The 25,812-nt window shown below is 38.4% G+C and overlaps 1 protein-coding gene across 2 annotated transcripts in view; it reads left to right on the top strand.

The window, feature by feature from the left end:
- LOC127168883 (insulin receptor substrate 2-B) overlaps positions 1 to 25,812 on the top strand; it is a 34,769-nt gene continuing 8,957 nt past the window's right edge. Inside the window, exons 1-2 of one of the 2 annotated variants that reach the window (XM_051116005.1) lie at positions 5 to 3,802; positions 22,144 to 23,403. In XM_051116005.1, coding sequence (XP_050971962.1) covers positions 304 to 3,802; positions 22,144 to 22,148 — 3,504 coding nt within the window. In that variant the 5' untranslated portion in view covers positions 5 to 303 and the 3' untranslated portion in view covers positions 22,149 to 23,403. Of the gene's footprint in view, positions 3,803 to 22,143; positions 23,404 to 25,812 lie in introns of those variants that run through there. The other variant, XM_051116004.1, reaches the window with a different exon arrangement.

Genomic DNA, 25,812 nt, shown 5'->3' with positions numbered 1-25,812 from the left:
GAATGACGCACGAGTCATGTGTTGTTTGTGCTGTGCTCTGTAGTGTACACAGGGCGCGAGCAGCAGATTGGTAGCCCGCTAGGAGGATCTACCGATAATAGATCGGGTAAATGTGGTCATGTTGCAGTTGCTGGCATTGAGTTCGAGGAGCATTGGCTGGGATACCTGCTTTTCATGTGGCGGACGAGAGAAGCGCAACACTGAAAAGACTTAAGTGCGCCGCCTGAGACACGGTTCCCCCCAAACAAACATGGGGTCTCAGTCTATAAGCCTGAGGTAAAGTGACCTTAAATCTCTTATCTGATGGCAAATTTCGAGGACTACCAAGAAGGCAAAGCCGCTATGTTGATGCTGGAAACGCAACAGCGGGCTATCGGGACTAAACCTGCAGCTGCAACGACGAACGGCGACACTTCTGTCGGGGAACCCCCTTCCGTACTTGATGTCGGTGGCGCTGCTTTTCATCAACCGAGTGAACAACATCAACAGCAGCAGCGGCAACAGCACCTGGAATCGCCGGCGAGGAAAGGATCCACGTCCTCTCTCAACCGAGCGCTGGAGGACTCTGCTGCGAGTAACACACACACTACCTCAGCCTCCCCTGCTGTGAACACCAGTTCCGCCGTGTCGGACGACATTAGGAAGTGTGGCTATCTGAGAAAACAGAAACACGGCCACAAGCGGTTTTTCGTCTTGCGGACGTCGAGTCATCTGGGGCCGAGCAGACTGGAGTACTATGACAGTGAGAAGAAATTTCGAAACACACTGCGCTCCAGCGCCGCTGCTGCCGCCGCCGCCACAGCCACCTCAGCTGGTGCCTCTCCCCCCAAAAGAGTGATCTATCTCTACCAGTGTTTCACTGTGAATAAAAGGGCGGATTCTAAGAATAAACATCTCATTGCTCTGTATACTAAGGATGAATACTTCGCTATTGTCGCTGAGAATGAGCAGGAGCAGGAGGAGTGGTACCAGGCGCTCAGTGAGCTCATGAGCGAGGGGAAGAAAGGCCACCTGGACGCGGATGAGATTGACGATGGATACGGTACTGTGACCCCTGGGACTGACTTTAAAGAAGTGTGGCAGGTAAATGTAAAACCAAAGGGCTTGGGCCAGACCAAGAATCTAACCGGCGTTTATAGACTCTGCCTGTCTGCCAAGAGCATCCACCTGGTGAAGCTAAACTCTGAGACGCCTTGCGTGAACTTGCAGCTGATGAACATCAGACGCTGCGGCCATTCAGAGAGCTTCTTTTTCATTGAGGTTGGCCGGTCTTCTTCTATAGGACCCGGGGAGGTTTGGATGCAGGTGGATGATTCTGTGGTGGCTCAAAACATGCACGAGACCATTCTAGAGACCATGAAGGCACTGAAGGCGTTTGCCGAATTCAGGCCCAGAAGCAAAAGCCAGTCTTCTGGCACCAACCCGATGGGTTTCATCACTACGCGGCGACACCTGGGCAACCTCCCGCCCAGCCAGACGGGGCTCCAGCGGCGGTCTCGGACAGAGTCTGTGGTGGGCACGCCTCCTAGCAGGAAGAGCAGTGGAGCAAGTGGCTACCGATTCCGCACATCCAGCGAAGGAGAAAGCACAATGAACCGCCCCTTTCGCTCTGTGACAGGTAGCCTTATTCATCTCAACACAGCCCGTGCTAACCTGAGCCGACAGGAAAGTAGCAGTGGGGCTGGGGCCCGCTATATTCGTGCCCCACCAGGCTCCACTTATCATGCCCGTTCTGCCTCGCTGCCAGTGTCACACTTTCCTTCTACCACCAGTCCGATCAGCATGTCCAGCAGCAGCGGGCATGGCTCTGTGTCAGACACAATCACTCGCCCCTCCAGCGCGTCCATTTGTGGATCCCCGAGCGATGGAGGTTTCAACTCATCTGATGAGTATGGCTCCAGCCCAGGAGACTTCCGATACTTCAGAGTGCGTAGCAACACCCCCGACTCTTTAGGAAACACACCACCAATCCGTGAGGAGCACTGCCTCAATGACTACATGGCTATGGGCTGGAATCGCGACGTGGTTGGAACGAGTGCAGCGAGTGAGGTGATCAAAGATGAGAGCGCCGATGATGATTCACGACCGGGGTCTTTAAGGAGGCGAACGCCCTCCTTCTCCAGGCATGTTGGGGGTGCCAGTGCTGCTGGAGTTGCTGTTTATCAAAAGATGACCCAGACCACCTTCTCGCTGGACGAGGCTGTGGCTGAGAGTAGCTCTTGGGGTGGCAGTGCCCAGACTGTGTCTACCTCCTCCTCTCTCTGCTCTGACTACAGCTCCAGTTCTGAACACAGCCAGGACCGGCCCCCTAGCCTACGGCCCGCAGACGCGCCTAAAGATGATGGGTACATGCCCATGATGGCAGGTGTGCTGCCCTCCACTAGTGATGCAGACTACATGCCTATGCAACCAAGTATCCTCCTCTCTGCCTCCCCACAAGTCCAAAGTGCTGCTTCACATGTTCCCCAGCACATGGACTCTCAAGGCTATATGATGATGCTCCCAGGCAGAGGTGGGGCTTCTGACTCTCCCGTCCCATCCAGCCCTGACATTAGCAGACGAGCAGAGGGACAAAGAGCCTCAGAGCGTCATGAGAATGCAGAATACATGGATATGTCTCAGAGCAGCTCCACAGCTAATGCTCAAAAGGTTTCTGCTGAGAATTATTATGCCTTGAGCACTCCTGGTGTCCCCAAATCCTACAGTCCGTATTTCTCCCTCCCTCGCTCATACAAAGCTCCATCCAGAGACCAGGCTGAGCATGATGAATATGTCCCAATGAGTTCCCCAGCAAAACCAGTCTACATTTCTCCCACAGCCACCCCAGATCGAAGTAGCAGGTGCCCACCTTCTGAGTCCTCTCAACATAACGGCTTCACAGACCGACGTGCCGTTCGGCCAAACCGCCTGCCCCTGGGAAGGCGGAGTTTGCATGGCTCTCTGCGAGCAGGAGAAGTGGCAGTGCGCCCTTCCAGCCCTGGAGAATACATCAATATTGAATTTGGGGATCGGCCCGCATATTCCGCCTGCCAGTTGTCTGCTGAAGGCTCCCCCTCAACTGTTAGCATCAGTCGGGAGCAACGCAAGTCCCCGCTGCCACAGGATTACATGACTGTCGAGGTGGATGGTCTTCCACCAAAGAGTCGTTCCCCACGGCCCTCCCTGGTGGCTCCCTGGAATCCTCCTTCATATATCCGGCCCTCATCATCCTCCCACTGCAGTGGAATCATGGTGGGTAAGCCTGACGTCTACACGGAAATGTCTTTTGGCCCTGAGGAGGAGTCCAAGAGCCCTACAGCAATGCTTGAGGACCTGTGTATCCTGGAGCAACGTTTTTTTCCCTTCAGCCCCCCGACTGAGCCTAAGGTTGTCCGTGCTGATCCCCAGGGCAGGCGGAGACACAGCTCAGAGACCTTTGTCACATCATCAGGAGCGTCAGGTGGAAGTGGTCCGGACGCCAGTGGCACCGTGCCTAGCAGTAGTGGGGCTCAGCAGGTGGGCCGCAGCAAGGGTCAAAACTTTGACTCTGTTTGGACTGAAGGCATGACATCTGGCAGTGAGGTAACACATGGAAACTTCTCAGATAGAGCCAATTCCCCCTCTGTGAGGTCTGCAAGGACTCTACCTGTGGAACACCAGAATGGCCTGAACTACATCGCCCTAGACCTGAGAGACGATCTCCGGCCTGGGAACAGTCATGATGCGCTTCCCTTGCCATCCTCCAGCGCTTCTCCCCCAGAGAACGGTGCCTATGCCAGCATAGATTTAATGAAATCTGAGGGACTTACATCAACATCTAAAGGTAAGCAATCTTAATTATGTGACCCTGGACCACAAAACCAGTCGTAAGGGCCAGTCTTTTTAAAAATGAGATTTATACATCATCTAAAAGCAGAATGAATAAGCTTTTCATTGATGTGTGTTAGGATAGGACAATATTTGGCCGAGATACAACTATTTGAAAATCTGCAATCTAAAAATTGCTTTTAAAGTTGTCCAAATGAAGTTCTTAGCAATGCATATTACTAATCAAAAATTAAGCTTTGATATATTTATGGTAGGAAATTTACAAAATATCTTCATGGAACATGATCTTTGCTTAATATCCTAATGATTTTTGGCATAAAAATTGATAATTTTGAACCATACATTGTATTTTTGGCTATTGCTACAAATATACCTGTGCTACATAAGACTGATTTTGTGGTCCAGGGCCACATTGTTTTTTTTTTTTCCAATAGTCATGTCTCCTAAAACCATGTCTCTTTCCTTTCTGAACAGGCTTCTTTTCTTGCAGTTAGTGTATCTTTGTTTTAAATGTGTTTAATAAGTTGATATAAAAGTCACTTTTCTTGAATATGTCAGCCTCGGTATTAGTTTCCAGTATTTCTGTACTAGAAGAATAATTTTTATCTTCTAAATAATAGTTCAGGCCAGGTAGATTAGCTGCTTTATTCATTTACTTACTTGCCGTATGACCGACTTTCTCCTGTGGAACACAAATATGTGTTTTATTTTTTGTTTTGTTTTTTTCCCCCCATGCAATAAAAGTCCAATGTTGTTTGCAACCTGTTGACTACGACTGTATGGGTAAAAACAGTTGCAACATAAAAAAAAAAAAAAATCTTCTTTTGTGTAGCTAGAAGTAAGTAATTCTTACAGGTTTAAAATGACAGACATGAGTAACTATCATGCAAACTATCCCTTTAAGTCTATACAAAACACATCTTTATTTTAATGCCCCCCCTCATCTTGGCATCTCCTTCCTGTTGCATTCTCTAACTCCTTTGCCTTGAATGTTTTTCTTTTTTATATCCACTTTGTTTAGGAGCTGCTGTGTACTTGGCTGAGTGTGTGTTGCTGCAGGGGGAGTGAGAGAATGAAGCGTTAGTGAGTCAGTGTTCTCAGCAAGCCCTAGATGACTCATTTGTTTATCATAGTTGAAGCAGAGATGGATGTGTGTATGTGTGAGAGAGAGAGAAAAGGTTGGTTTAAAGCATGTGATAACTTTCGAGCATCCCTCTCACCCTCGCTCTTTTTCTCGTACCCTTCTTTTCCTTTGGCAGACACAACTGTTGTGGATGTATGACTCAGGTGATGATACAGAGGAAACTTTATTTTCAGGCAGCATTGCCGCCAACTAGCTACAGATATAGACTGCAGGGTTTAGCTGTAACATTTCTTGCATGATATGTCATTGGCTAAAGGATTCGTAATACACTGTGCCATGCTTTTGGAGGCAGTGCAGGTAGGCTACTATTCCAGTAGTCCTCACAAGTTTATTAAAGCTGCAGGGTAATTTCTGTGCCATTGCTCTCATCGCACAGATGCCAAACAGGTCTCCAGTGTCAAAGTCAGTGTTGACTAGTGCTCAGACAAAACCGTTATGTATTATACAGGGAGTTCAATCAGCAGATAATTAACTTATGGTAAACCATCAATGTGTAAAATGATACATTTTCCAGTGTGTGATATACTTGTTCTATATAGTTTTTTATGATGTAACTCTGCTGTACCTGTTCTATATAGTTTTTAGTGTGATATACGTGTTGTGTATAGTCTTTGTTTGTAACTATAAGGTGACAGTGTAGGTTGTCTTTTCAAAAATCAGCGAATCATCTTAAAAGTGAACCTCAGCTTCATGTATGGATTGCATCATCTTTTTGTGGCCTCCGTGCTTACTCTGTCTGTACATGCCTGGCAGTGCAGGTTTGCACAAGACTAGTAACATCAACTTCATCATTCCAAACCTTTTAACCTGTGTCTCTACAAAATGCTGGTCTGGATGGTCACTGAACTTTACTGGGTTTAGTATAACAACTAATATCATCTGCTGTGATATTGTTTATGTCAGCTGGATTTGCCTGCCTACTTGTTGTTTTTGACTCGTAGATGCAAACTGTCCATAAATCTGCATCTGACAATCTCTTCTCCCTGTGGTACTGTCTCTCTCTCTCTCTCTCTCTCTCTCTCTCTCTCTCTCTCTCTCTCTCTCTCTCTCTCTCTCTCTCTCTCTCTCTCTCTCTCTCTCTTTCTCTCTTTCTCTCTCTCTCTCTCTCTCTCTCTCTCTCTCTCTCTCTCCTTTCCTCCCTCCCTCATTGGCTGTTTCCCCCTTTTTTCATTTTACCTGATGAACTTAAATAAGCTTACCGTTCCTTGCCAAGAAGCTGTATTGAGTAGTTGAGAAGTTATATTTACATATGTACATTGATGCATAAATTATTAGTCAGGTGATCCAACAAACACTTTACAAGACCTAAATTTGGGTGTGGGATTAAGGTATTTTGCATAACTTTACACATTCCCAAAAGTTCCCAAGTTTGTATGCAGAAAATCCCTGCAAACATTTAAACAGTTCAGTAGCATACAGGTTGAATGAATACATTAATCCGCATTGATATACAGATGAAAATAATTATTTTAAATTACTGTCAGACTGTAATTTCACAAACAGTGATTCTTCTTGACTTTGTCAACTTGCTGTTAATATGTCATTGAAATGTGTGTAAAATTAAGGGTGTAAAATATTAATAAAGCTAATGAAACAATCCAAAGATATCATTTTTACTGTTTTTAGCGGCCAAGACTATAATGAGAATGAATGTATAATTTCCTAAAAAGAGTCAGACATGCAAAGAGTGATAATCTGTAGTTGATGAGTTAGTGACTCAAATCCTTCAGGACTACTAGTGGTCTGCAGACCTCATTTTGTTCTATTGGCACCAGGTGTTGGACCCAAACATGTTGTACAGTTTCATGTTTCAAGCTTGTGCATGTTTTGTTGGCTCATCCACTGGTTTCTTTGATGTGGGTTAATAGTCTCAGCATTTTGCAGTGCAGGACATGTGCTGCAGGAAATGCATCAGTGTTGAAAAATGTTGTTCTTAAGCCTGCTGTGTTCATCCACCTGGAGAAACTATGACTCAGTCCAGCCAGTTGTGTTTCTCTTAATCTCTCTGCCCCCTTCTTCTTCTTTTTTTTTGTTATCAAATTACTTTAGTATTGTTGACCTCTTTTTCAGTATTTCTTAACTTTGTTGTACCACGGTAGTGCTATGTTAGTCTTTGAAATAACTTGGAGTGCTGAGGTATGTGAATGTGGTAATCATTCAGTACCAAATACTGTTGTACTCAATGGCATGCAGTGGTGTTCTGAAATGAGGAGGCAAAGTCCTCAGTGTTTTCTCTCTCTTTTTTTAAATGATTGTAAATTCATGCTCCAGTTACACTTGTTGCAATATTACTGTTTTTAGTCATTATATGATACTGATAAAACTGTAATTTTGTGAAATATTTTTGCAATTTAAAATAGTGGTTTTCTATTTTAATATACTTTAAAATAGAATTTATTCCTGTGATGCAAAGGTGAATTTTCAGCATCATTACTCCAGTCTTTAGTGTCACATGATCTTTCTGAAATCATTCTAATATGCTGATTTATTATCTATGTTGGAAACAGTAGTGCTGCTTAATATTTTTTTGGAACCTGTGATACTTTTCAGGATTCTTTGATGAATATTTAATTTCTGTTTATTTAAAATAGAAATGTTTTGTAACAATATATGCTACTGTTCAAAGTTTCAGTAAAAAAAAAAAATATTTCTTTGAAAGAAATTAATACTTTTATTCAGCAAGGATGTGCTAAATTGATAAAAAGTGATAGTAAAGACTTATACTGTTAGAAATTATTCTATTTTGAATAAATGCTGCTCTTTTTGACTCTTTATTCATCAAGTAATCCTGCAACAAGTATCACAGCTTCCCAAAAAAATACTATGCAGCACAACTGTTTCCAACATTGATAATAAATGAGCATGTTAGAATGATTTCTGACGGATTGTGTGATACTAAAGACTGGAGTAATGATGCTGAAAATTCACCTTTGCATCACAGAAATAAATAATATTTTAAAGAATTTATTTCGTAAACATCATAATAAGCCAATCAAATTGCAGAAGTTATTGCCTCTTCTCATGTGAGAATTTACTCTCTCTAAAACTCTCTGGCCTCCCACTGTAGCTTTAACTGCTTGTGTTATTGTGGGACCTTGTCACTTTAGAAGAATGAGTGATCTTTATACTTTATACGATGTCATATTTCATAGGATTTGCCTTTTTTTGTTTTTTTTGTCCAATTGTTTTGAGAAGGCAATGTCTGCTTTGCTTCTTTTGACTTCTTTTGACTTTTGAATCAGTACCACAGTAATTTGTGAGGGGAATAAGTTTTTCACTTGCACCAAATACACCCAGATAATTCACATGTGAACTTTTACTTCCAAATGTGAGTGAAGTGCTTATATTGTAGAGACCTGGCCATGGTACTTAAGTGCTCCAGACTTATACCAACGGTACAGTATTTTTTCCCCCCGGTACTCTCTGTGTAATAACAAAAACATTTATTTCAGTGAAAAAATGAGTCCAAAAATCTCAATTTTAACATTTTGAACAATAGGGCCAATCGTTTTTTCTTTTTCAGAAATTCTTGCGGTATAATTTTTCTGATAATCAAATGAAGGAATTAAATGTTTATTTTTCTTTAATGAAATTAACATTAAACCCTTTTATTTGTTGCCAAACAAACAGTTTTTTCTGTTAAAATTAATATTTGAGAAATTGTAGACGCACGTCCACATAGAGACAGAAATGGCATGCCATTGTCTAAATTAGATAAATAACAAGACTATTTTGTTTGTTTGATAAAAGAACAAGGTATAGACCTGTTCTATAGCAAAAGGTAACCTTAAATGACTAATGTTGTGATCTGGCACTATATAGAAAAGAAAGTTTATTTGACCTTTAAGGGGGGCGGTGGGTGCCCCCCTAATGTAATGGCAGGGGAAACACTGAAGTTTGTTATAAATGTCTGTACCACCTGACAGTCATCTCTAAAATGGTCATCATGAGAAATCACACCTGTATACTGTGACTCAGTATACTCTAGACTGGGCAAACAGCAAAAAGAAGTGCCAAGTGAGTGTTGTGTGCTTTTCTTGCCAGTAGGAAACATTTTGCACATTAGGGTTTACTGAGACATCAGTTTTTGGCAGGAGGACATTTGGTTTAAGTAAGTGCAAGTAAAATGGTGCATGTTGGCAGTATGGCAAAAATGGCTTGCAGCACCTTTAACCTCAAGTACAGTTTAGTCTAAATACATTTTATTCTGACATTGTGGGCAGGTCAACTGTGTGTGGCACTGGGATGTTAATAAGGCAATGTTTTGGCTACGCTGGTACTGGGGCCTGTCTGAATATGGGGTATGCGCGCTCTTTGTGGTGTTGGAATGTAAATTAGCGAGTGCATAGCTACACAGGAATGCGTTTTAATCACAACACGTAGCGCTTTTCAGAGCTCATTCTGGGACTATCACACATCGCGAGGTAAACAGCCAAGGTAGCGTAGAACAGGACTGCTTGTTCTGTACTAAATTGTCGCAGATCATCCAAATGAGCAGAGAAATGTTCAAAATGGTTATTTTGGTCTCTGCCGCATATCTAATATAGTCTTGTCTGATACTAGGCTGTGTTGTATTGTGAAGACTCTTTCTGTAAACAGCTCTTACAAAAATGTTTTGTGATGTACCATGTTACAATGAGACGTTAATTAGATGTTAGTATCATGAAACCTATATTATGTTTTTTTTATATAAATAAGATACTCTAGAGTATCTCAAAGAAAGCCATGATTCTAAAAAAAAACATGGAAATCCCATAATACTTTGGTGTTTGTGAACCTTAATGAAAATGGCTTCTATTGCTGCTGGCTGCCACTACAGTAACATCTGCCCCATCCTCTAATGTGTTTATGGCTGATACATTAGATAATAAGTAATAGTTCCAGCACTAACATTAGCAATTATATTTTTAGTGTTTACTTCAAAGGCATTATGTTTTGAATGAATCATGTTTGAATGAAATTGCATTTTGATTTAGCAGTAGATTCTTATACATGCTTGCTTGGCTGTAGATATTTAATTACAGCTGCATTCAGTTTTTATTTATTTGTTGTGCTGGTAGATATGATAGTTGGTTTAAACGACTAATGGATGCAATGTCAGGCACAGTTTCAGTTTTCAGTTATCGATGTCAGTGTTGAAAGGTATGATTTCATGTATATGTATTAAGTGTAGCTTTATGTTGGGAGATCTGAGTCGTCTGTTAAGAAATGCTTCACATAAGTTGTGCTGGGCTGAAGTTCTACTAGAGAGGCGTCATGCTCTTCTGTACATCACATATGTCTATATTTGCAGCGTTATTTTGAGAGCACGCCTTATTTACGACCATGGCATGTGCTAAACGGTATTGCTCTTATTGCAGGAAATGAGGACCGCAGGTAATGGGATCCTTTTCCTGTGTTAAATTCTGTTCAAACATGCATATGCTCATGTCTCTTTCATTGCTTTACAATGCACATGAATGAGAACAAGGCTAACACGGACTGTATAAAATGTAGTTTTTCTTTTGTATCAAGTGCAAAATTGTCTGCTCTTTCTCTTTTTGACACTCTGTAGCTTTTAGGGTTTAAATGTAAAAGAACAGTTTTGGGTAATTCCATATAAAAGTCAACCTTAAAGTTGTTACCAAAGGTTTTTACTGTCCTGATAGCACAGATGTCAACATTTGGTGGTTCAAATACCCATGTGAGATCTCTCTTAAATTTTTTTAAAAGCATTTTTTACATTTTTAGTGCATGATTTTCCATAGTGTGGTAAGTGCTATTTTCAGGCTTGCCACATCCATAACAGTACATATTCCTCATAAATAGACACATTGAAATGAAAATAAAGTAACAAGTATATGTTCTGTGAAGAGCCATCGCTTCTCTATTGTTGGGTATTATTGCATCTGGTTTGTGCATTTTAATTCACAGAAATCCTAAAAAGTATGTAGTCTTTCAAAAAAGGTGTCTTTTTTTTGTCACATCCATGATTATTTCCCTTTATTAACATAGAAAACTCATGCATAGAATGATATTTTTCTGATGTTTAGACTCTATCAACAAGGGCTTATTGAAATATAAACGGTTGGTTCGGTATATTGGTAACACGTACATTCTTTAAGCATTTATATGTCACATCCATAATAAAGAAGTTTCTTCTGCTAATTTAGGCTGCATTTATTTGATCAAGAATCCAGAAAAAAACAGTAATATTGTGAAAAATATTTAAATGTAAATAGCACTTTTCTATAAGAATATATTTTAAAATGTAATTTATTCCTGTGATCCAAAGCTGAATTTTTAGCATCATTACTCCAGTCTTCAGTGTCACTTGATTCTTCAGAAATCATCCTAATATGCTGATTTATTATTAGTGTTAAAAATGGTTGTGCTGCTTAATATTTAGAAGTTCAGCGTTAAAATTTAACATTTAAAAGTTTGTGCTCAGTACATTTTAAATTTCTTTTTTTTTTGAAAGATGATTTACACACAATAGTTAGGGGATTAGGTTTTTTTCATTGGAAAAAAAAAATAGTACTTTTTTTTTTTTTGTTGTTGTTGTTAGAAATTAATACTTTTGTTCACCAAGGATGTGAATGTATCCTAATATTGTTAGAAAAGATTACTACTTTGAATAAAAGCAGTTCTTTAAAATGTTTTATTCATCAAAAAATCCTGAAAAAAGAATCAGTTTCCCAAAAAATATTAAGCAGCACAACTGTTGCCAACATTGATAATAAAAATAATAAATCAGGATTTTAGAATGATTTCTGAAAGCTCATGTGGCACTGAAGACTGGTGTAATGGCTGATGAAAATTCAGCTTGGAGTTTTGTTGTTGTTGTTGTTGTTGTTTTGACAGACAGACAGACCGTTAGTTTCTCTGTTGTTTTTTTTCTGTATTTTTGATCAAGTAAATGCAGCATTGATGAGGATAACAGAGGTCTTTAAAAAAACATTACAAATCCTATTGATTTTAAACAGCAGTGTATGTTTTTAGAAATTATGTAAATCAAAATATTCTGCAGATGATTTACACAATAAAAAGGGGGTTAGGTTTTTTTCCTTGGAAAAAAAAAATACTTTTATTTCCTGTTTTTAGAAATTAATACTTTTATTCAGCTGGGATGCATTACAATGATCAGAAGAGACAGTGAAGACATTAATAATATTAGTATATTAAATATTTATGTTCATCAAAGACTCCTGCAAAATGTATCCGGGTTTCCACAAAAATATTAAAAGCACAGCTGTTTTTAATATTTATAAGAAATGTTACTTGAGCACCAAATCTGTATATGATAATGATTTCTGAAGGATCATGTGAGGCTGGAGTAATAATGGCTGAAAATTCAACTTTGTCATCACAGGAATAAATGACATTATTAAATTGCAGTGTTTCACAATAATAATAATAATAATAGTAATAATAATGTTCTTTGTACTTTGTCAAATAAATGCAGCCTTGGTAAGCATAAAAGACATTTTTCAAAAGCTTAAAAATGTTACTGATCCCAGACTTTTGATTCTTTTGATGTAAATACATTAAAGTGAAAAAGTCAGCGAGTCATGCGAATGTCTAGACACTTGTTTGGTCTTAAGGTCCTTTTATAGTTGGTCTGGTTTTGGGTTCATCTGACCGCAATCGGATGTAGTTTTAGGGGACATTTTCCATAAGATGCTAATTTATAAGCAAAGTAATACTCAATCGTTGTGATTACATTTTGAGGTGTTGTGTTACTTGTGGGCCATCAGTGCTTGTCAGTGATTGTAGATGAGTCTGTATCTGCCTTTAGAGTTCAACCCCCACTAGTTTACTGGTATACTGAGTTACTGATCTACGTTGAGACGGACTGAAACTTTGCCCCTATATAAGCAAACAAGTTTCCCCTTCCTAGAGAGACCTTCACCCCATGTTTGTGTGCACAATGATTAGTAGATCTATGACAGTTTCCTTTAACTACACACAAAGACATGCATAAACACACCTAAGCCAATTTGCCAATGATTTTTATGTTTTTAGGGCAAATAAGGAGCCTAAGGCAGCAGTGGATTGCAATGTGTGATTGTGTTGAAGCATTCTGTCGAGTACTACGCAAGCCATCACATGAGGTTTTTAAAAAACCTATGGACCCAAATTAGGGTTGAGAGATGACAGGAATGTTTTAGTCCAGAACATGGAGGGCTGAGCTCGAGAGCGTTATGCGTATGCGCACACACACGGTCACACTATTCTTCCTGTTTAATTATTGTATTTGTGAGTTACTCGACCAGTGTTTATTGTATAGTAATATCCTGTGTGTTCTGTTTACATCAAAGGCAAATCAGAGCCTGCTTAGCAACCACATCATAAACCTCTGTGTGCCACTCTTTATTATCTGCCCAGTCTCTGTCTCTTTCTCACTCTCCCTCTCTCTCTCTCTCTATATTTATCTGTCTCTCTCCCTCTCTCACTCGCTTCACATAGATTCAGCTTCAGTCAGTGCATGGCTCCATCCAGCATCAGTTTAGCAAAACACAAGTTGAACTTGAAACTTATTTGGTAACTTAATAGCGGTGCATGATTTGACCAAGAAAACATAATGGGAGATAATAATAATAATAATAATAATAATAATAGGAAAAATTTCTTTGTGTAGTTTGGGGTCAATCTTTTTCTTTTTTTAAATACAAGGACTTATCAATTGATCAAACATTTACATTGTTACAATAAACTACTATTTCAAATAAATGCTTTTTTAAACTTTCTGTTAATCAAAAAATCCTGAATGTTTCATCATTTCCATAAAAATATTAAGCAGCAAAACGATGTGAATTCTGCGAAAAACTAATAATTTATTCACAGGAATAAATTACATTTTAAAATAGATTAAAATAGAAAACATTTACAGTTGAAGTCAAAAGTTTACATACACCTTGCAGAATTTATTTTACCAAAATAAGAGGGATCATACAAAATGCATGTTATTTTTTTATTTAGTACTGACCTGAATAAGACATTTCACATAAAAGACCACAGTCCACAAGAGAAAATAATAGTTGAATTTATAAAGAATTAACCCCATTAAAAAAGTTTACATAGACTTGATTGTTAATACTGTGGTGCTACCTGAATGATCCACAGCTGATTTTTTTTTTTGTTTTTTTTTTTTAGTGATAGTTGTTCATGAGTCCCTTGTTGTTCTTCAGAAAAATCCTTCAGGTCCCACAAATTCTTTGGTTTTTCAGCGTTTTTGTTTATTTGAACCCTTTCCAACAATGACTGTGTGATTCTGAGATCCATCTTTTCACACTTGAGGACTTAAACTTAGGCACTTACATGTTATTACAGAAGGTTCAAATGCTCACTGATGCTGCAAAAGGAAAAAATATGCCTTAAGAGCTGGGGGTAAAACTTTTTAAATTTGAAGATCAGATTAAATGTAACTTATTTTGTCTTCTGGCAAATATGCAGGTATCTTCTGTAGCTTCTGATGGGCAGTACTACGTTAAAAAATGATATTTAGGCAAAATAAGAAAAAATGTACACACCTTCATTCTGTTCAAAAGTTTGAATGCATTAATGCATTGTTTTTACTTCTGAAGCATCTGTGAGTGTTTGAACCTTCTGTAATAGTTGCATACGAGTCCCTCATTTTTAATCAAATGAAAATTAACCCCTTTTATTTTTGGCAAACAAAAAGAGGTTTACTGTTAAAATTAATACATGGAAGAAAATTTGTGTGAATATTCTGTAAAAAAAAAAAAAATAAATAAATAAAAAAATTGTAATAATAATTGCAGATTTTTTTTTTTTCTACAATTAAGTGGTTAATCTGGTTGTAATATTTATTTTGATAATGTAATTGTTTTATTTAAATTGGCCAGAAATAGATATATAAAGATGTACATTATACTGTAAAAATATAAGAGTAATATATTTCTGTTACATGTTAAACTGTACTTTTATTTTGACAGGTTGCCGTGAAGTTTCTGTGTGTATACAGTATGATATGATGTTGTTGTGATCTGGTGCTATATAGAAAATAAAATTAAATAAAATTAACTTGACCTTCAAGGGGGGCGGGGGCTGCCATTGTATGATCCCTCTTATTTTGGTAAAATAACATTTTGCAGATTCCCAAAGTGTATGTGAACTTTAAACTATATTTCAAATTGATATTTTTACAATATTACTGCATTTTACTGTACATTTGATCAAATAAATGCAGGCTTGGTAAGCATAAAAGACAAAAATATTTGGGGAAAAAAAATTACTGACCCCGACCCCGAAACTTTTGATTGATATTGCACATTAATAAAGCCACAATATACAGTAGTTAACATTTGAAGCGGATCAAAACCTTTCATCAAAGTTGTCCTAAAACCAAAACAATACACATTCTTTGAACTTTTCTGATCCACTTCAAATGTTGACTACTGTAGTTACCACATTACATAAAGAGTTACTCAAGGCAAAGATAAAACCATCCTTGCAACTTATCTGCTTGTGTCATATTTTATGACTGTTTCCTGGCATAGGTGGCTTAGACAAGCTTAAGTCCCACCTATTGTCATCTCGTAACCGGTCATCATGGTGAAACAGAGCACCCTGCAACAGGTTAGCTGCTTTCATTTAGAGAACTATCCACAGGTTGTGTGTGTGTGTGTGTATTTGGCTCGTTCAGGATTGCCATGATTGGTGTTTGTGGGTCATTTGTTATCAAGGTGAAGTTCTTCAGTGTCTTAATCACATGAATCAACTCTCTGTGCCAGTACAGTCTTACCAGACGATTGACGTCTACCATTTCGTAAGTTCATCTACTAGTGAAAGAAGAGACTCCCATGGGGTCAGGGGCAATCCCACTGTCTCATAGCCTGGCAGAACAGCTCCAAAAATAGGCTGAAGGGAGCAGTGGTCTGGTTGTTGTTCCTCCTATGGTGCCAGTCTGGTGGCATTGCACTAATGTGTGAGCAGTGTTATGGATTTTGTGTGCCTGCGCAGTGATGCAGATGCCGTTCACTTTTTAGGAACGTAGATGTGTTTGATTCCTAGAAGTTTGTTAATACCTGACAAGCCCAAACTGGACGTGCTCGGACTTGAAATGTTCACCTTGATCTTGTGTGTGGCTGGGAAATTTGGGAAGGGTGTGGTTGTTGCTCTGGGGTAATGATGGAACCAAGGCCAGGAGGAACTCTGGGACCTTTGGTACCCTGTCGGATCTGGCCTTCAGTTGAACAATGAACTAGCAGCATTCCTGCCGCTCCAGACGCCGCTGTGCGGAGAGCTCTGAAAGCGGCGGCATTGTGCCCCCACCACCATTGTTAGGTCAGACAAAGCCCTTTATTAAAGGCGCTGCTTCTGTGCATCAGGGTCAAAGCAGGTCAAAGCAGGTCACTGTACAACGCCACTGCCCACCAGAGCTGTAAGGGGATAGAGAGTATAATGATAGGTGAAGGGCACATGATGTTACGGGACAGGTAGGACATGGTAAGACTGGGTCATGGATGAACGAAAGATGATGAAATTTGTGTTATTTTTAGTTTTAGACACCATGTTAAAGGTATAGTTCACCCAAAAATGAAAATTATGCCATTAATTACTTAAGCTTATGTTGTTCCAAAACCCATAAGACCTTTGTTCAACTTTGGAACACAAATTAAGATATTTTTGATGAAATCCAAGAGCTTTCTGATCCTGCACATGCAGCAATGCAACTGAAAAGTTCAAACGGTGGTTTTCTCATGAAAGGCTGCAGAGACTGAACCAGAAGAGAAGAAACGTTGACTAAAGTTATTTTTGTTTTCTCTGCGTATAAAAAGCATTCTTGTAGCTTCATAACATTGGTTGAACCACTGATGTCACATGGACTATTTTAATAATGTCCTTACTACCTTTCTGAGTCTTGAATGTTTCAGTTGAGTTGCTATCTTTGAAGGGGCAAAAAGTTCTCGGATTTCATCAAAAATATCTCTTTTGTGTTACGAAGATGAACAAGGGTCTTACGGGTTTGCAGTGACTTGAGGGTGTAGTAATTGACAAAATTTTCATTTTGGGGTGAACTATCCCTTTAAGTTCTTTATAGAGATAAAAAAGGTTTTCATATTTTGTTAAGCTGAGATAACGTCCATATGTAACTTCATGGCCAAAAGCTTTAGTCGATTTCTGTGGCTGATGTTGTTTTCTTTACCATCACTCTTTTTAGATATTTTTTTAAAGAATTTTGGCAATGTTCAATGTAATGAAATATTCTCCATGCAAAGCTCAAATTTTGTTGATGTTTTTGTTTTTGAAAGTGTGTTATGTTCACCAAAGCTGATCAAAAATACAATAAAAACACAATATAGTGAAATTTAAAATAACTGTTCTGTGTTAATGTATTTTAAAATGTAATTTATTCCGGAGATGGCAAAGCTGAATTTTTGCTTAATAGCTTAAAGGAGAAGTCCACTTCAAGAACAAAAAAATTTACAAATAATGTACTCACCCCCTTGTCATCCAAGATGTTCATGTCTTTCTTTCTTAAGTCGTAAAGAAATTATGTTTTTTGAGGAAAACGTTTCAGGATTTTTCTCCATATAATGGACTGATATGGTGCCCCGATTTTGAACTTTCAAAATGCAGTTTAAATGCGGCTTCAAACGATCCCAAATGCGGTTGTACGTGATCCCAGCCGAAGAAGAAGGGTCTTGTCTAGCAGAAGGATCGGTTAGTTTCGTAAAAATAGTACGGTTTATATACTTTTTAATGTCAAACGGTCGTCTTCAAAATCGTCCTATTATCACTTTTTTACCTTTTTTGTTAAGGGTGTTTGATCTTCTTTGCATGTTCACTTTGCAAAGACTGTGTTGGTACTTCTGCAGTGATGTAGGATGATTTTGAACTGATTTTTGAAGTTGAGGGAGAAAATGCGATTGGAGTTTTTCGACATCCCCTAACTGTCTTGAGTCAGAATACACAGCGTTCAGGGAGAGAAAGGCAAGATGAGCATTTGAGATTAAAAAGTATTTAAATAGTATTTGTTAATGAAAATAACCAATTGTTTCGCTAGATGAGACCCTTCTTCCTCAGCTGGGAATGTTTACAACCGCATTTGGGATTTAAACTGATATGAAACAATAGGTCTTCCGGGCAAAAGTCTAGTTTTTAAAATATATTTAAACTTATTATTCTAACATAAAAGGTCTTTAAAGTTGTTTTGGGCGACTATGCTTTGACACACAGTATCTGTCAAATGAACTAAAACCAAAAATGCAATACGGCTTAATCCATTCATCAAGTTTTCACTGCGCGTTTCAAAGTGAAGTGCATGCTTCGTTCAGGCGATCAGCTTGTGATCTGATGATTTCCACGCCTCAGAACGGCTGAGTTGACAGTGAATGAATGCAGTGAACTCGTTTATTGCATGTGCTGTGAGTTTAGCTCGCGTTTGGGAATGCAACAGCCACCAGTTATGCTTTATTCTCGTGGCAGATGATGAGACATGCTTTTGTAAGCCTCTTACAAAGCCGTCAAAATAAAAGTTCAAAAGTGAATTATGAATTGCTGACAGGTAGTGGTTTAAATGGTTAACATTACTACAGTCCGACTTCAAAATATCTCTTTCAAAGGTAGAAATTATGAAAGAAGTATTGTAATTTTCCTACTGTAGTGTAAAGCAAAAACAACATGCCTATGAAATATTAATTTTCATTTATTGTGCAATGCAATTGTTTTACAATATATGGCTTTTATTGTCGTCGTTGTTGTTGTTGTTATGATATTCTAATTTGTTTGGCTTCCTAAATGCCAGTGTGAATGTAAATTAGACTGGGACAGTATTTCACAATTGTAAAGAGGGTTAAGTCCCCTTTAGGATCAGGTACAAGACTACCACTGTTTGAACATTTCAGTTGCATTGCATATGCAGGACCAGAAAGCTCTTGGATTTCATCAAAAAATATCTTAATTTGTGTTCCAAAGATGAACAAAGGTCTTACGGATTTTGGAACAACATAAACTTAAGTAGTTAATGGCCTAATTTTCTGACTTAAATTTCTTGGTTAAGAACTTGGGTTGGAGCTCTTATTTAGAACTTTTTTAAGTACATTAGAATAATTTAACTTTAAAATGAACTAAATTATAAATTTTTTCAAATGTGTTTTTTTTTTTTTTTTTTTTTTTTTTTTTTTTTTTTTTTTTTAATATCGCAATAAATATTGTATTGTGGACTTCAAATCGTGATGTTATTGTATTGTGAGATTATTGTGAGATCATTACATCCCTACTTAGTAATGATGAGCTGTGGATGTGACATTTTGTATCATGTAGAGAACAAAAAGATAGGTCAGAAAGATAAGGAGAAATAAACACAGCAGTAAAGGTACAATACAGAAGTAGTTGGGACTCTAGACGCCTATTTAAAACCATCCACATCAACTTTGAGTGCAGACTTTTTAAGTCTGTCGAGCAGAACATGCAACATTTGCTGTAGCCTTATGTGACCTTATTTAGCCACCCTTCCACTCACTTGATAAGCAAATTGTTGTCTTCAGGATTCTCCTTTCGTCATGATGAAAGTGAGCGCCCTGCTGCCCCAAAGGTGAGCTTAATGACACGAATCGGCTCCCCGTGCCAACACCATTTTACTGGACCAATGACGTCTGTAGGAGTTGGTGCCACCTTTTGTAAGTTTATCTACTAGTGAAAGAAGAGACTCCCGTGGGGTCAGGGGCAATCCCACTGTCGTAGGCTGGCAGAACAGCTCCTAAAATAGGCCGGGAATGAACGGGAGGCAGCAGTTGTTTGGTCATTGTCCCACTTATAGCGGCGACCTGCTGTGGCATGGCACTATGACATGCTTGTGATGTGTGAGTGGTGTGTGTGGTGACGCACATGGAGTTTGGTGTCCATGCAGTGACGCAGATGGTCTTGTGCTGCCATTCACTTTTTTAGGGCAGAGGATGGCTGGATCGGATCTCTTTGATTCCATGAAGGTGGTTAATATATAACAAATCACTGACCAAAACTGGATATGCAGAGTCTAAAAATGGTCACCTTTGTTTGCTTGTATGTGCACAGTTGTAGGGCTAACTACTAGTTTGAGGAGGATTTTTTTTTTTTTTCTTTGAGTAGTACTTTCCTCACTTTTTAGCATTCGGGGCAGTGCAAATGTTGGCAAGGCAAGTAAAAACCAGAACTGGCCAGCAGACAAAACTTTTTGTCGTGTCTATATTGGATATTGGTTTTTACGTGTTGGATTCTACGGTGGTTAATATGTAACATCTGCCCAACCTAAAGTGGACATTGTTAAACTTCTGAAACTGGTTACTTTAATCTTGGGTTGCTTTGTGTGAGAGCAGAAGGAGAGATGGCAACTTCTTTTCTGTCTTGAGCCAAACTTGAAGACTCGTAAAATACAGAAGATGACACCCGTGCTGACTCTAGTACATGGGGTTGTTAATGGCATCTCTCTTGCTAAACTGAGGGTGTGGTTGTTGCTGTGAGGTAATGATGGCACCAAGGCCAGGAGGAACTCTGGGACCTTTGGTACAACATCGGAACCTGGCCTTCAGTTGAACAATGAACTAGCAGCATTCCTGCCGCTCCAGACGCCGCTGTGCGGAGAGCTCTGAAAGCGGCAGCATTGTGCCCCCACCGCCATTGTTAGGTCAGACAAAGCCCTTTATTAAAAGGCGCTGCTTCTGTGCACCAGGGTCAAAGCAGGCCACCGTACAACCCCACTGCCCACCAGAGGTGTAAGGGGATAGAGAGGGGCATGACAGGTGAAGGGCATGTGATGTTATCCTTAGATGGGACAGGTAGGACATGGTAAGATTGGGTCAAGGAAAGTAAAAAATAGTCATGTATCATTATGATACCTATAAGACTGTAGTTCAGCTTTAAACTCTAAAGGAAGATATTTTTAATGAGATCTAAGTGAGGTCTGTCCATTTGAAGTCCATTCTATTAGAACTTTATGAAAGAAATCCATATGCATTGAGCAATTTAAAGGATTAGTTCACTTCCAGGATAGTAATTTACTCACCCCTATGTCATACAAGATGTTCATGTCTTTCTTTTTTCATTTGAAAAGAAATTAAGGTTTTTGAAGAAAACATTCCAGGATTTTTCTCCATATAGTGGAATTCAATGGGGATCAACAGGTTGAGGGTCCAAATTGCAGTTTCAATTTATATATAGTCAACAAAAGAAAATAATAATTGAATTTATAAAAATTACCCCATTCAAAAGTTTACATACACTTGATTCTCACTGTTTTGTTACCTGAATAGTAATTTAGTGATAGTTGTTCATGAGTCCCTTGTTTGTCCTGAACAGTTAAACTGCCTGCTGTTCTTCAGAAAAATCATTCAGGTCCCATAAATTCTCTCTCTCTCTCTCTCTCTCTCTCTATCTATCTATCTATCTATCTATCTATCTATCTCTCTCTCTCTCTCTCTATATATATATATATATATATATATATATATATATATATATATATATATATATATATATATATATATATATATATATATATATCTATATATATATATTTTGAACGTTTTAACCCTTACAGTGACTGTATGATTTTGAGATCCATCTTTTCACACAAATGGATTCATATGCAACTATTCAGAAGGAAATGCAATACATTAAGCCGGGGGGGTGAAAACTTTTTGAATTTAAAGATCAGGGTAAATGTAACTTATTTTGTCTTTCTGGGAAACATGTAAGTATCTTCTGTAGCTTTTGAATGGCAGTACTAAATGAAAAAATATGATATTTAGGCAAAATAAGAAAAATGTACACATCTTAATTCTGTTCAAAAGTTTACACCCTCGGCTCTTAATGCAACATTTTGCAGATTCTGCAAGGTGTATGTAAACTTAGAAAATGACAGATCGTTTCGCTAGATAAGACCCTTATTTCTCGGCTGGCATCATGTAGAGCCCTTTGAAGCTGCTTTGGAACTGCAATTTGGACCTTGAACCTCAATGCTGGAATGGACTTTTAATGAAATGTTTCAGGTTTCAAATAATAGTATCCTCATTTGTGTTTCCAAAATGAGCAAATGGGATTTTTACAATTTTCGGGTGAGCTAGCCTTTTATAACTTCTGTAGTGGCATGTGACTGAACTATCAATACGCTGAGTGATAAGATGAATTCTTCACTTGGTTCATGGGTTAATCCAATCTCTCTTTTTTTTTTTTTTTTTTTTTTTCCCCCTCTCTCTCTCTCACTACAGACTAAGGACAGTCCCATCAAGCTCCTGCGGAGATGCCGGAAAACGTGAGAGCCCTAGCACACAGCCCTGCGGCACAACAAAAGGATCCTGAGTTTTGTTTTAACGACTTTTATGGTTATTTTTATTTGTTCCCGTGCTGTCTCGGAGCGGATCCATACGTTCTGTCCTGTATGAGTTCAGTGCTTTATTGTGATTTTATTCGCTGCATTAAAAGGGAGGTTCATCTTATGAAGACACCATAATCCAAAAGTCTGGTTTGGGCAGGTGCATGCTGTTTACAAGCATCACGCGTATGTACAAATTGTATTTATTTCCCAGAAAGATTTCAGGTGCAATTACAGATTTTAGTATTTATGTTTACCGTTGGCTTAACAGAGAGAGCGTATATTGGTACGGGATGTGACTGTACAGCAGTAGTGTCTTTTTTTTTTTTTTTTTTTTTTTTTTTTTTTTTTTTTTTTACGACTGTCCGTCTCTGTTTGGTCCTCACTTAATGTTCCACGCACATCTTCAGTTTTGGACCGTAGAAACCTCCTCGTTTGTACTATCAACACTGTTCTTCGGTATCTGTGAGTGTCAGGCTAGTCATGATGTTTCAGTCTGCTTTACCCCGCGCAGGGCCCCAGGTGTTCTTCGCGGTGCCTTCTTGGCATGTGGCGCGGCCCAAACATAGGCTTTTCGTATGTCGTCCCGTACTAATTTTTGACCAGCATCTCCTTCGCTTTGCCAAGAGAGAGGGTGGAAGGAGTGGGGGTGCAGGAAAAGAGGAAGGGTCTATTCTGGGACTCCCCAGATGAAATCTGCTGCAGTTGCTGAAATGCCACTAGGATGAGCACAGAGTTGATGATTTATATCATCCAAATAAATATAAATTCGTTCTCTAGTTACGTTTTGGTACCCACAATAAATAAACTGTAAGTGGAGCCCTTCTGCAACTTTGTGGGAACAAACAGCACAATACCAAGGTACAAAAGCCCAATTCTGTCTGTGTAAATCATTATGCATGCTGTTGGCAAGATCGAAGGGTCTCCTTCAATCAGCAACATAAAAAGTCACAACATTTCATGAATATTTTATTTATAATTAATTCTATTTAATATTTTAGTATTACCAATCAGCTGCTCTTTTGTTCCACGACTCTCTTCTCTCAGTATTGTGGTATGTCCTGCTTCGATCAGGCTGTACTTTCAGGACGTGGAGGTCCATTAACTGTTTTCTGCGTTTGTTCTCTAGTATTTTTTTTTTTTTTTTTTTTTTTTTTTGAAAGGAGTGATATGCACACAACTCAATCTGCAGCTTTAGGTTCATTTGTCTTGGTTACATAAACAGCTCTCATTTATATTTTGTTTTTATGTTTCCCTTTTACTGAGCATTGTTTTAAGAGTCAAAATCAAATGTGAAACATTGTGACAGAAAATGCAAAAACACTGTATGGTACAGTCTTCATCGGTATGCTGTCAGTGGTACGAAATTGAACTTTGTTGTCTAGTAAAAGGATCCATTCCTTGTGGAATTACCAAAGCAAGTCTTAACAAGCACAGATTGGCCATTACAGCCCAGCTGTGGTTCTGTGAAAAGGTTTTACCCAACTATATCTAAGACCCAGATTGCCTCAATGTGATATAAAAAAGGGTACAGAATATTTTTTTGGCTAATGTTAACGTTTGTAACTGTGAGACTGACCTGGAAGAATCACACAAACAAATTCTTGTCATACATAAAAGCTTTAAATCAGCCAAATTGTTGAACTCTACATAAATGTATTTGATATCAGCCTTTTGCTAATGTATATGATCAAGCTGACTGCTTTTTGCCATGATTTTCATTGAATTGATCTTTTATGAAGTTAAATTTTATTTGGAACTTGATTCAAGTGATTACATAGAGTACAGATGTGCAGTGGTACAGCATTAATATGTTTTCTCCCCCTTTTTTTTAATAGCTCAGATGATTTTTGTTTTTTGAAAGGCAATTCTTTTATTTGGCATCATTTCAGAATCGGAGATGGGACGTTTGTGCATCCTCTTGCCAGTGTTTGTCACACCTCATTAGTATGTTTTGGTACACCTGTGTTCTGTTCGCTATTGTTTTTGAAGTCTGAGCTTGACATACAGCAAAGTTCAGGTGTGGCGGTCAGTTCTTCAGATGAAGTCTGAAAGAAAATACAAAAAGGAAAACTTTCTATGGTTGTGTCCATGTGTACATACTGATGCTTAGATTTATTTTTTTCCTGCAGTTAATTGACATTTCCTTTTTTCTCTGGCGGGAAAAAGCGAGTGATAGCAGGCAAATCATTTGAGCATTGCTTAGTGTTTGTATTTATCTTTTTTTTTTTTTTTTTTTTCTTTCAATAGAGCTATTGCAATAAAAAAGTTCCTGTAACAGGTTTCAGTGTCATTTGTTTTTGTTATCTGTGTTTATGTTTGTGATTGAATAAGAGCAGACTGATGTCTTGTTTTTTGTCTCCACCGTTGTTGAACTTTGATGTTTGCTTCGGAAAACAGATTCAGGGCAGTGACATCCAGTGACCCTTCTTTCTCACTACAACTTGTGTAAACATGACATGTACATATTTGGCAGTGCTAATAGTGGAGACAGAAAGAGACTTTGCCATTGTTTGTAATGATTTACTATAATAAGATGACTCAGTAATCTAACATTCAAAGGCAGTTAAGGCTCACCTATTTTCCTTCTATTTCTGATGTAATTATGAGACACTGCTTATTTTTTCCCCCAGAATATTTAACTTTCTACTTCTGTATATTCTTCAATTAAAAAAAAAAAAAAAAATTGAGGATATAACAGAAATGTACATCTCAGCTTGCATCTTGATAGTTTTTGTTTTTACCAGTTATATGTATTTTACGTCATCCTGTGGCCCTGCAGTGAGAGGCACTGATAGAGACCACAAACGCTAAGGATTAGTTCACTTACAGAATAAAAATTTCCTGATAATTTACTCACCCCCATGTCATCCAAAATGTTCACGTCTTTCTTCAGTTGAACAGAAATTAAGATTTTTGAAGGAAACATTCCAGGATTTTTCTCCATATAATGGGGATCAGCGGGTTGAAGGTCCAAATTGCCATTTCAATGGAGCTTCAAAGGGCTTTACACGATCCCAGCCGAGGAATAAGGGTCTTATCTAGCGAAACGTTCTGTCGTTTCCTTTAAAAAATTAAAATGTATATACTTTTTAAACTACAAATTCTTGTCTTGCACTAGCTCTGCTATACATGTCTATGATTTCACACATTAATCACAATGGAAAGGTTACACGTGGCTAATTCTTCGTCTGCGTACTTTGGTTCAGAAAGGTTAAGTAGGGCACAGTGTTAATTTTGATTCAGTTTTGGTCATCATCTTTTGACTAAAATGCCATTCAGTTTGTCATCTGAATTGTTTTAGTTTTAGTCTAGCTTTAGATGACTAAATATAATATTTTTGTCTACTAAATCTAGAGTAAATTTAGTCAGCTAAAATCTAATGGGTTCAGTTACTGTATAATGCATTTATGAAGCATTTCTCTAAAATTTCTAAACTCATATAGTTTTGTTATTGGTTTTATATTAAAGGGGTCATTGGATGCCTATTTTCCGCAAGGTGATATGAATCTTTAGGGTCTTAATGAAAAGTCTCTAATATACTTTGGTTAAAAATTCTCAATGG

The sequence above is a fragment of the Labeo rohita genome, chromosome 7 (assembly GCF_022985175.1).
Source record: "Labeo rohita strain BAU-BD-2019 chromosome 7, IGBB_LRoh.1.0, whole genome shotgun sequence".
Classification (NCBI taxonomy): domain Eukaryota; kingdom Metazoa; phylum Chordata; class Actinopteri; order Cypriniformes; family Cyprinidae; genus Labeo; species Labeo rohita.
Note: the sequence above shows the minus strand (reverse complement) of the source record. Positions and strands in the feature narration are given on the sequence as shown.